The sequence below is a fragment of the Nicotiana tomentosiformis genome, chromosome 5 (assembly GCF_000390325.3).
Source record: "Nicotiana tomentosiformis chromosome 5, ASM39032v3, whole genome shotgun sequence".
NCBI classification, from domain to species: Eukaryota; Viridiplantae; Streptophyta; class Magnoliopsida; order Solanales; family Solanaceae; genus Nicotiana; species Nicotiana tomentosiformis.
In genome coordinates, this window is record NC_090816.1 from 119,529,493 (window position 1) to 119,542,391 (window position 12,899).

The 12,899-nt window shown below is 41.5% G+C and overlaps 1 protein-coding gene across 1 annotated transcript; it reads left to right on the plus strand.

Annotated features, from left to right (window-relative positions):
- The first annotated feature begins 3,071 nt into the window (after positions 1 to 3,071).
- On the plus strand, positions 3,072 to 3,635 carry LOC104114365 (uncharacterized). The gene has a single exon (XM_009624793.1). The coding sequence runs from the start codon at positions 3,072 to 3,074 to the stop codon at positions 3,633 to 3,635; it is 564 nt and encodes a 187-aa protein (XP_009623088.1).
- The last annotated feature ends 9,264 nt before the right edge of the window (positions 3,636 to 12,899 follow it).

Here is a 12,899-nt window from a genome sequence, read left to right on the forward strand (position 1 = left end):
TTTGTACTTAAGATGAAAACGTCTTAAGTGCATGCAAAAAATTAGTTGCACTTAAGACGTTAGCACTTAAGATGCACTTAAGACGTATGCGTCTAAAGTGCAGCTAATTTTTGTATGCACTTACGACGTTTTCATCTAAAGTTCAGTTGTTGAGTTGAATCTTTTTGTTCTTCAAATTTCAACAATCTAACACACGATTCAATGCTCAAATCTATTTTAAATGATCTCAAATCTAAAATAGAAGTTTCAAATATCATAAAAACAAACTTCAATCATTAATTTATCAGAATGATAACAAATCTAACAATCCCATTTCCTAAAAATGGTAATTTGTCAATGTTCTAGAGTTATTTTTATTAAACAACAATAAATCTGACATAAGTTCCACTCACCATTCAAACCTTCACGTTAAAAAAATATTTTGGCAACAAATTCTTCTTCTACATTTTAAACAATTAAGAAGAAGAAGAAGAAGAAGAAGAAGAAGAAGAAAGAAAGAAAAAAAAGAAAGAAAGAAAGAAAGGAGGATGAGGAGGAGGAGGAAAGAAAGAAAGAAAGAAAGAAGAAGAGAGGAGGAGAAAGTAATATACTTTGTTTGAAGTTTATTAAAATTGTGTACAAGTTAAATAATTTTAAAAAAGTGGATACATGTTAAATAGTAACGTACAAACCAGGTGTTGCGCAAAATTTTAACTCAATAGTAGAATCTTGAACTCGCCCTTATATTGTCCACGACCTTTCCTTCACACTTTAATATGGGATTCATTTGTAAGCTTTACAGTGAATCCTCTTGCGAGTTCAATTTGCTAGCGGTACATGGACTATTACGCTCAACCTCGTATAGGAACCCAGCATCCTTGCTGAGGTTTGACCTACCACTGTATTATGAAAGATATCATTATGTCACATCTCAGTTCCAACGGCCAAAAGAGGCCTCACGGTTCTATTTCAAAAACTAGCCGATGCTATACCCAAGACGGTGTATTTGTACTATATCGTGCCCCACTGGGATTAGATCGATATAGGCAGGAATTTCGGCTAGTTTTCGAAATAAGTCTCTGCACAAGAATATTCTAGTGAATATTCTCTGCACTTGTACTATTAGGGTTTGCTAGGGATATGTATCAAAGATGTAAGGGGAAAAGGAAAGGGATAGAAGGGAGTAATATTCATTTGATAAGAACACTTTTGAGAAGAAGATTCCCTCTATCTGATAAAAATACAAATATTATATTTTGATAAAGATTCTTGCTCATATTAATCAACACCTTTCCACTAGATCCGAGGATTGTTCAAATAAATCTTAGGTCTTTTTGTCACTCATCATTGTCAGGATAAATATTCGTCTAATCTATCCATTATTGGGTAAATCATTCTCCCCATTTACTTAAATGACATTTATCACTATTTATTGCTAGTTACACCTCCTTTATTACCCATACCTTAAGAATATTTTGTATTTATTAACATCAACCCTTTACGGGATTTGTCCCCGTTTCCTACACGCTTTCAATATTTGTATCTAATGTTATTATCCTTAACTATATTTAACTCAGTATTACTTAAATTTAATAGTTTAGCCGAAAGTTACTCATTTTGGTCAAACAATTTGGCGCCATCTGTGCGGATCTTCTAGTAAGTCTTTTAGTTTCGTCTAGATCTACAGTCGCCACTGGTTACTAACGTATCACAAAATCTCTTGGTAAGACAGCCTCCACATCTGTGGGAGAAGAGGCAACACCAGCGATAAAGAAGCTCCTTGAGGCCTGGCTAACTGATACACTGACCCTAACCAGCATCCTCCATAAGCACGTTCGGGATACGGTCGCAGAAAATGCGAGAACCTGTGTTACGCCACCAGTGGACGAGCAACAGGATCAACATCCCCTTCCTCTCACGACGATAGGTATCACTCACAGTGTTGTTAACAATGCAGGTGACGATGCTCTCCCGGCCATTCTGAAAAGAATTGAGGAAATGAAAAATGAAAACAAGGCGCTTCGGGGCCAAATGAGAGAACACCAAGAAAGGATCGATAAAATACCGGGCACCCCTAAGATATTACCGAAGAGGGATGTCGGTTGGTTCGTCGATCAGTCATACAGTGATGGTGCTGCCTCACATGCCATACCAAAGACCTTTAAGATGCTACCATATCTAAAAATATACGACGGCACAACTAACCCCGAAGATCATGTGACCATATATGTCACCACCGTGAAGGGAAATGACATCGCCAAAGAATAAGTATCCTCCATTCTGCTAAAGAAATTCGGCAAAATCCTCACGGGAGGCGCATTGACCTGGTATTCACAACTGCATACACGCTCCATCGAGACCTTTGAGGAAATGGCCGATAGGTTCGTAATGGCCCATACCGAGGCCAAGAAGTCTGAGGCGAGAGTAAACGACATCTTTGCAATTAAGCAGTCTCTGGGAAGGGGCTGAGGGATTTCCTCGCCTGTTTTTACCAAGTAAGGATGACATTGCCAAATTTATCGAAAGGAATAGCGGTAGCAGCTTTTCATAACAGGCTGAGCAAAAATGGTTTGAGGGAAACCAGAAAATTATTAAGTCGGCTTATGAAGTACCCCCCCCCAACTACTTGGGATGAAATACACAATGCATATTGTGTCGAGGTCCGAGCAGACGAGGACGAGCTCAATGGTCCAACTCATCGATTGACCTCGGTACAAGCCGGATCCAGAAAAGATCGAAGAAATGATATCAGGAGGGATCCAGTAGCTCTACGACCCAACCCATAACAGAATCTCCCATACGTCAGAACCACTGCCACATCCTCCTCCCGTCATGAGGAAGGCCCACCCCGATCAAGAACAGGGACTTACTGGAATGAAAGAGGTATGCCCCTTTTATTATCCGCTCACAATTTTTGCGTGTCTCCTACAAAGACAGTCTACGCCTTGGAGAAGCTTGGACCAAAGGTGAAGTGGCCACAAAAGATGAGGTCGGACCCGGATACCAGAAAATCATATGCCCTCTGCGAGTTCCATCAAGAGCAAGGACACAAAACCGAAGATTGCATCACCCTAAGACATGAGGTCGTAAACATGCTACAACAAGGACACCTCAAAGAATTACCGAGCGATCAGGGAAGGACTAACTTTGCTAGGGGACGTAAACAACATAAGGGGCCACCGAAACCACCCTTGCCAACCCGCACCATCCATATGATCATCGGTGTCAAAGATGATGCTTCCATCAACAGTGTGAAGTTCACCACAACCCACAAGCTCAAACGGTCGATCACCCACGAACAGTATGATGAATTCGAAGAAAGTATCATCTCCGATAAGTCAGATACTGATGGTTTGGCTTTCCCTCACTATGATGCTCTTGTTATCACTTTACAAATTTTAGATACTGACGTAAGACGGGTTATGGTGGACGATGGGAGTGGCGCGTGTATTATCCATTCTCGAGTACTCGCACAAATGAAACTCGAGGACAAGATAGTGCCACGATGCATCACACTAACAGGCTTTAACAATGCAGTTGATCAAACATCCGGCGAGATCACAATCCCCGTCTTAGTGGGTGGCATCACTTTGGAAGCCATATTTCACATAACAGACCATGACACGGCATACAAAGCCATAATAGAGCGGCCATAGATCCACACCATGAGGGCCATCCCCTCCATCCTGTACCAAGTCATCAAATTCCCGACTCCATGAGGAATATTCAGTATATGAGGGGAGCAACGCATATCCCAGTAATGCTACCGCATCGCCCTAGACTGTACGGCCACCCAACAAACAAAGGATAAAGAAAAAAAGGCATAGGAATTATCAAGGTTGAGGTCGGTATGCGACGACAGCGAGGATGTTATCAGAGACCCCGATTTGGCCGAGGCCTCATGATCGACCATAGAGGACCTTGATCCCGTTCAAATAGACAGCAACGAACACAACAAGAAAGCTCACATCGGCTGCAAACTTTAGGAACCAGGTAAGTTTTGTGAATTTTTAAATGCTAATGCGGACTTGTTTGCTTTTAGCCGTGCAGATATGCCAGGTATCCCAAAGGACATCGCCACGCACAAATTGAACGTCGATCCACTCTACTCCCCGGTGAGGCAGGTTAGGCGTAAGTTCAATGTGATGACCCAAAGTGTCATCTTTAAATTTAATAAGTAATTTTGTATTCTAAGACTTTAAAAAGTACTATTTATCATTCCTCGACTTGCATGCGCAGTCCGTATAATATTTTTTTGTGAAAAATGGATTAAAATGTAAAATAAAGCTTTAAAACTCAACTAAGTTGACTTTGGTCAACAATTTGAGCAAACGGACTCAGATCGGTGTTTTGACAGTTTTAGTAGGTCCGTATCATGATTTGAGACTTGGGCGTATGCCCGGAATCGAATTCCGAGGTCCCTAGCCCGAGATATGGAATTTTGATGAAAAATTAAAAGTTTGAAAGCTTAATGATTTTTAAGAATTTACTGATGCTGAATTTATTGACACCGGGTCTGTATTTTGGTTTCGAACCCGGTATAGGTCCACTATAATATTTATGACTTGTCTGCCGAATTTGGTGAGAAACGAATTTGATTTGACGTGATTCGGACGTCTAGTTGTAAAAATATAAGTTTTAAAGTTTTCTTGAAATTTCCTTTGATTTGGTGTCCGATTCTTCGTTCTAGGTGTTATTTTGGCGATTTGATCGCGTGAACAAGTTCGTATGATGATTTTAGACTTGGGTGCATGTTTGGTTTGGAGCACCGAGGGCTCGGGTGAGTTTCGGATAGGCCACGGGATGATTTTGAACTTTGAAAAATCTGGTTTCCGCAAACTTCAAGCTTCTGGTGTGTTCTTCTTAGCGTTCGCGAAGGAACTCTCGCGAACGCGAAGAGCAAATAGGACTGGCACATTTTTGTGCTTCGTGTTCGCGATAGAGGGAACGCGTTCACGAAGGGTCGAGATGCAAAGCTTCGCGTTCGCGAAGGGGAAATGACCGGAGAGAAATTTGCCTTCGCGTTCACGAAGGGCAGCTCGCATTCGCAAAGGCCAAGTCAGGCAAGCTTCGCGTTCGCGAGGTATCCCTCGCGTTCGTGAAGAGTAAAATTTAGACAGCAGAAATTTGTGCTTCACGAACGCGAGGCACTGACCGCGTTCGCGAAGGGTAAAAATCCGAAAAACAGAACGAAAGTTCTGGAAAATGGGATTCGTCCCATTTTCAACTATTTTCCATTTTTGAGCTCGGGTAAGGCGATTTTTACGAAAAAACATTGGGGTAAGTTAGCAATTCCATTAAAGTGAATTTCGGATTTTATCCGAAAAATTAGTAAATTCAAATAGAATTAATTCATATGATTCATATTGAGTATATCGAATTGTTTGTGAATAGATTTGACGCTTTTGGAGACAAAGTCAAAAGGAAAAGTTGTGGTCGAATAATTGATTGAAATTGCAAAGCGAGGTAAGTGTCGTGGTTAATCTTGACTTGAGGAATAGAACCCTTAAATTATTTGTTATGTGAATTGCATGTGAACGACGTATATGCGAGGTGACGAGTGTCTATACGTCATCAAATTAATTGTTTGCATAAATATTTGAAAATCATAAATTGTTCTAAGATACGAATTAATTGTTATAATAATTATTTATCTCATATTCTTTGTCAAATATTAATTCTTAAATTCCTGCAATAATTGTTACATGCTATTTGATTTATGTGTCTTAACTGTTACTTGACATTTAGCATATTAAATATTAAACTGCCTATTTTCTCCCTGATTTCCAAAATAAATTGCTACTTGTCATTGTCTGTTTCATTAATAAATCATAATTATTATATGTTTGGTGTCTTATAATTTTATATTAATTGTTGCATTTATTGGGGCAAATTTTTTTATAAGAATTGGTAAGTGAATAAATATATTGGGGGATCGGGTTGCATACCGCAACAGACTTATCAAAAAAGTCCATATTGGGGAATCGGATTGCACGCCGCAACAGACTTGATTAAAAGTCCATATTGGGGGATCGGGTTGCATGCCGCAACACACTTATTTAAAAGTCTATATATATACTTGATTAAAATAAATATATTGGAGGGTTGAAAATGAATATATTGTGGAAGCGGTTTGCACGCCACAACAAACTTATTAAAAAGTCCATATTGGGGGATCGAGTTGCACGCCGCAACAGACTTATTAAAAAGTCCATATTGGGGGATCGGGTTGCACGCCGCAACAGACTTGATTAAAAGTCCATATTGGGGGATCGGGATGCACGCCGCAACAGACTTATTTAAAAGTCTATATATATACTTGATTAAAATAAATATATTGGAGGGTTGAAAATGAATATATTGTGGGAGCGGTTTGCACGTTGCAACGGAAATTGGTTAACATAATAATAAGTTATGACTGCTGAGCTGGCTTCAACTATTAAAAATGAGTTATCTGATTTAATTCTATTATTGTGGTTATTATTATTATTGTGTACAGGTTAATGTAAGTGACCTTCCTTAGCCTCGTCACTACTTCGTTGAGGTTAGGCTCAGCACTTACCAGTACATAGGGTCGGTTGTACGGATGCTACACTCTGCACTTCTTGTGCATATTTCGGAGTTGGTCCCAGTGGCGTACCATAGACTTGCTCGGATTTCAGCTACCAGAGGAGACTTGAGGTATAACTGCACGGCGTCCTCAGTTTTGAAGTCCCCGTCTACTTTATTTTAGCTGTGTGTTTGTTTACAGATAGCTTTATTTTATTCAAACGTTTATTTGTATTATTCTAGAAGCTCGTGCACTTGTGACACCAATTCTGGGATGGTATTTACACCGATATTATTATGGATTTTCACTACATTTCAGACTTTACTTCCGCATTGGTTCCCCTATTTTTAATTAATTTAAAATTATTTTAAAATGGCTAATATTATTCTAACGTTGACTTGCCTAGCAAGTGAAATGTTAGGTGCCATCACGCTCCCGAAGGTGGGAATTTTGGGTCGTGACAGTTGGTATCAGAGCACTAGGTTACATAGGTCTCACGAGTCACGAGCAAGCTTAGTAGAGTCTGAAGGATCGGTACAGAGACGTCTGCACTTATCTCTCAAAGGCTATGAAATTTAGGAACAATATCACTTCTTTCTTATTCTGTCGTGCGATTTTATTCTATCATCGATGATTAAACCATTCTACTCTTATTCTCTCGTTGATGGTGAGAACACGTAATATCTACCGATGGACAGGGACCAGAGCTCCCGATGGCAACTATGGTCAGGGGTAGAGGTCGACACCGAGGTCGTGCTAGAGGCCGAGGCAGAGGTAAAGCTCAGTTTAGAGCTCGAGCAGCTACACCTATTGTAGAACCTCAGGTGGATCTTCAGGAGGAGGTTCCAGTTCATAATGTACCAGTTGGACCAATTCAGGTCCCGGAAGGATTCATAGCTACTCTAGTGCTTCAGAACGCTCTAGTCTGTTTGGTGAGTCTTATGGAGGGCATGACCCAGAATGGTACATTTCCAGTGGTACCAGCCATCTCACAGGCTGGGGGAGGAGTACAGACTCCCACTACTCCCGTTCCAAAACAGATGGCTCCCCAGAATTAAGCTCCAGCAGCCCCGCCAGTTAGGGTAGTTCAGCCAGTTATTACGGCACGGACCGGTGATAGCCCCGCCATGTCTTTTGAGTCCTTATTGAGACTGGATAAGTTTACTAAGGTCTTTCCAGTTCACTTCAGGGGTACACCTCCTGAGGACCCACAGGATTATCTTGACCGCTGCCAAGAGGTGCTGCGGAACATGGGTATAATTGAGACTAATGGGGTTGATTTTGTTGTATTTCAGATGACGGGTTCCGCCAACAGGTGGTAGAGAGATTATACATTGTCCAGACCAGTTGGATTGCCTGCACTTACCTGGGAGCAGTTCTCTCAGCTATTTCTGGATAAGTTCCTTCATATCACACTGAGAGAGGATTACCGCAAACAATTTGAGCGTCTACAGCAGGGCAGTATGACTGTTACTCAGTATGAGTCCCGTTTTGTGGATTTGGCCCGTCATGCTCTCCTTTTATTACCTACTGAGGGAGAGAGAGTGAGGAGGTTTATTGAGGGACTCACACATCCTATCAGGCTTCAGATGGCCAAGGAGACCGGAAGTGAGATTTTGTTTCAAGCAACTACTAATGTCGCTAGGAGGATCAAGATGGTTCTTGCACAGGAGAGAGGGCACAGGTTTGATAAGAGGCCTCGTCTGTTTGGTGGTTTCAGTGGTGCCTCGTCTGGAGGCAGGAGTAATTTTGGTAGGGGTCATCCTCCGAGACCATTTCATTCAGCACTTCATACATCTCCCGGTGCTTTGGAGAGTCATGGTCCTATTATGCCTTACTATGGGCAGCCAGCATTTAGTGCACATTCAGCTCCTATCAGTGCACCACCACTCCAGAGTTACTACAGCGGTTATCCGGCCTATTCGGGTCATCTTCAGCTTCAGCAGCCATGGCATCAGGATGGGTGTTATGAATGTGGGAACATTGGTCACATCAGGAGGTATTTCCCTAGGTTGGCGAGTAATAGATCTCGGAAGGATTCTCGTGCCAGCATACCGGCACTGATTTCTTCACCGCCTGCCTAGCCAGCTAGAGGTGGAGGTCAGGCCATTAGAGGTGGAGGTCAAACCATTAGAGGTGGAGGCCAGCCAGTTAGAGGCTATCCTAGGGACGCAATTCAGAGTGGTGGGGCTCAGCCCTGATTTTATGCTTTTCTAGCTAAGCCTGAGGCCGAGTCATCCAATGTTGTGATCACAGGTATTATTCTAGTTTTCCATAGAGATGCTTCAGTTCTATTTGATCCAGGATCTACTTATTCCTATGTGTCATCCTATTTTGCTTCATATTTGGATGTGCCTTGTGATTCTCTGAGTGCTTCTGTGTATGTATCTACACCGGTGGGAGACTCTGTTGTAGTAAATCATGTTTATCATTCATTTGTGGTTACTATCGTTAGTCTTGAGACTAGTATGGATCTTCTGCTTCTTGATATGGTAAATTTTGATGTCATCTTGGGTATGGATTGGTTGTTACCTTATCATGCTATATTGGATTGTCATGCCAAGACAGTGACCCTAGCCATGTCGGGGTTACCTCGGTTAGAGTAGAAAGGAACTCCTTGTTATTCTGCCAACAGAGTTATTTCTTATATGAAAGCCCGGCTTATGGTAGACAAAGGGCATCTAGCCTATTTGGCTTATATTCGCGATCCCAATGCGGATGTTCCTTATATCGACTCAGTACTAGTGGTTCGTGAATTTCCAGAAATATTTCCTGCAGATTTGCCAAGAATGCCACCCGACAGAGATATTAACTTCTGTATTAATTTGGTTCCGGGCACTCAGCCTATTTCTATCCCACCATATCATATAGCCTCGCCAGAGTTGAAAGAATTGAAGGAGCAATTACAAGACTTGCTTGATCCGGGATTCATTAGACCCAGTATCTCGTCCTAGAGTGCACCAGTATTATTTGTAAAGTAGAAAGTTGGTTCAATGCGAATGTGTATAGATTATCGGCAGTTGAACAAGGCTACTATCAAGAACAAGTATCCACTGCCAAGAATTGATGACTTATTCGATCAGCTTCAGGGTGCCAAGGTATTTTTGAAGATCGATTTGAGGTTTGGTTACCATCAGTTGAAGATTAGTGCATCTGATGTCCCTAAGACAGCTTTTCTGACTCGATATGGGCATTACGAATTCCTAGTGATGTTATTTGGGTTAACAAATAATCAGCAACATTTATGGATTTGATGAATCGGGTGTTCAAGCCCTATTTGGATTCTTTTGTGGTTGTATTCATTGATGATATCTTGATTTACTCCAGTTGTCGAGAGGAGCATGAGAAGTATCTTCGGAGTGTGCTTCAGACTTTGAAAAATAATCAGTTATATGTTAAATTTTCAAAAATGCGAGTTCTGGTTAAGCTCGGTTTCCTTTTTGGGGCATGTTGTATCGGCAGAAGGAATAAATGTGGACCCTAGGAAGATTAAGGTTGTTCAGAATTGTCCTAGACCTACCTCAGTTACAGAGATTCGGAGTTTCCTGGGTTTAGCAGGTTACTATCGTAGGTTCATGGAAGGGTTTTCATCTATAGCAAGCCCATTGACCAGACTGACCCAGAAAGGTGTCCCATTCAGATGGTCAGACGAGTGTGAGTTGAGCTTTTAGAAGCTCAAGACCGCTTTGACTATGGCTCCAGTGTTGGTATTACCCACAGGTTCAGGTATACGGTATATTATTACGCATCTCATATTGGGCTTGGTGCAGTATTAATGCAAGATGGCAGGGTGATTGCATATGTGTCGCGGCAGTTGAAAGTTCACGAGAAGAATTATCATGTTCATGACCTAGAATTGGCAGCCATTGTTCATGCGTTGAATATTTGTAGGCATTATCTCTACGGTGTCTCGTGTGAGGTATTTACTGATCATCATAGCCTTCAATATCTGTTCAAACAAAAAGAACTTAATATGAGGTAGAGAAGATGGTTGTAATTATTGAAAGACTATGATATCACCATTTTGTATCACCCCGGAAAGGCCAATATAGTGGCTGATGCTTTGAGTAGAAAGGCTGTGAGTATGGGCAGTCTTGCGTATATTTCGGTTGGTAAGAGGTCGTTAGCTGCAGATGTTTAGACCTTAGCTAATCAGTTCGTGAGGTTAGATGTTTCAGAACCCAATCGGGTTCTAGCTTGCACAGTCGCTCGGTCTTCTTTATATGAGTGCATCAGAGAGCGGCAGTATGATGTTCCTCATTTACTTGTCCTTAAGGACACGATGCGTCACGGTGATGCCAAACATGTTGTTGTAGGGAAAGATGGAGTTTTGCGAATGCAGGGTCATATTTGTGTGCCTAATGTTGACGGGCTTCGTGAATTAATTCTTGAAGAGGCACACAGTTCCAGGTATTCTATTCATCCAGGTACCGCCAAAATATATCAAGATTTGCGGCAACATTATTTGTGGAGGAGAATGAAAAGGGATATAGTTGCATATGTAGCTCGGTGTCTGAATTGTCAACAAGTTAAGTACGAGCATCGGAGACCTGGTGGTTTCCTTTAGAAGTTAGAAATTCCTAAATGGAAATGGGAGCGTATCACTATGGATTTTGTTGTTGGACTCCCACAGACTCAGAGAAAATTTGACGTAGTTTGGGTCATTGTGGACAGGTTGACCAAGTCAGCATATTTCATTCTAGTGGTAGTTGCCTATTCTTCAAAAAGGTTAGCTGAAATTTACATTAGTGAGATTTTTCGCCTTCACGGTGTGCCCGTATCTATTATTTCAGATCGAGGTATGCAGTTTACCTCACACTTCTGGAGGGTTGTACAGCGTGAGTTAGGCACGCGGGTTGAGTTGAGTACAACATTTCATCCACAGACATACGGACAGTTAGAGCGCACCATTCAGATATTGGAAGATATGCTTCGCACTTGTGTTATAGACTTTGGAGGTTCTTGGGATTAGTTCTTGCCACTTGTGAAGTTTGCTTATAATAATAACTACCAATCGAGCATTTAGATGGCTCCATATGAGGCATTATATGGAAGGTGATGTCATTCGCCAGTTGAATGGTTTGAACCGGGAGAGGCTCGGTTGTTGGGTACCGATTTGGTACAGGATGCCTTGGATAAGGTCAAGATTAATTAGGATCGACTTCGCACAACTCAGTCTAGGCAAAAGAGTTATGCCGACTGTAAAGTTCGTGATATTGCATTCATGATTGGAGAAAAAATATTGCTCTGGGTTTCACCTATGAAAGGTGTAATGAGGTTGGGAAAGAAGGGCAAGTTGAGCCCTAGGTATATCGGACCCTTTGAAATTCTTGAAAGGGTGGGTGAAGTAGCCTACAGACTTGCATTACTACCTAGTTTATCAGCGGTTCATCCGGTGTTCCATGTGTCTATGCTCCGAAAATATCATGGTGATCCGTCCCACATGTTAAATTTCAGCTCAGTCATATTAGACAAAGATTTGACTTACGAGGAGGAGCCGGTGGCTATTCTAGCCCGGCAGGTCAAGCAGTTGAGGCCTAAGAGTTATTCTTCAACTCGAGTGCAATGGAGAGGTCAGCCGATAGAGGCATCTACCTAGGAGTCTGAGTCGGGCATGCGGAGTAAATATCCACACCTTTTCTCTAGCTCAGGTACTTTTTCTAACTCCGTTCGAGTACGAACGTTTGTTTTATAGGTGGAGAATGTGATGACCCAAAGTGTCATATTTAAATTTAATAAGTAATTTTGTGTTCTAAGACTTCGAAAATCACTATTTATCATTCCTCGACTTGCATGCACAGTCCGTATAATTTTTTGGAAAGTTTTTTTTCTGAAAAATGGATTAAAATGTGAAATAGAGCTTTAAAACTCAACTAAGTTGACTTTGGTCAACATTTTAAGCAAACGGACTCGGATCAGTGTTTAGACAGTTCCGGCAGGTCCGTATCGTGATATGGGACTTGGGCGTATACCCGTAATCGAATTTCGAGGTCCCTAGCCCGAGATATGAAATTTTGATGAAATATTAAAATTTAGAAAACTTAATAATTTTTAAGAATTTACTGATGTTGGATTTATTGACATCGAGTCCGTATTTTGGTTCCGGATCCCGGTATAGATCCACTATAATATTTATGACTTGTCTGCCGAATTTGGTGAGAAAAATTTCCTTTGATTTGGTGTCTGATTCGTCGTTCTAGGTGTTATTTTGGCAATTTGATCGCGCGAGCAAGTTCGTACGATGTTTTAGGACTTGGGTGCATGTTTGGTTTCTTCTTCGCGTTTGCAACAGAGGGAACGCGTTCGCAAAGGGTCGAGATGCAAAGCTTCACGTTCGCGGAAATAACCAGAGAGAAATTTGCCTTCGCGT

Bases quoted from the DNA above. Each gene is read 5' to 3' on its own strand.
- LOC104114365 (XM_009624793.1), top strand. From the start codon at position 3,072: ATGCTACAACAAGGACACCTCAAAGAATTACCGAGCGATCAGGGAAGG.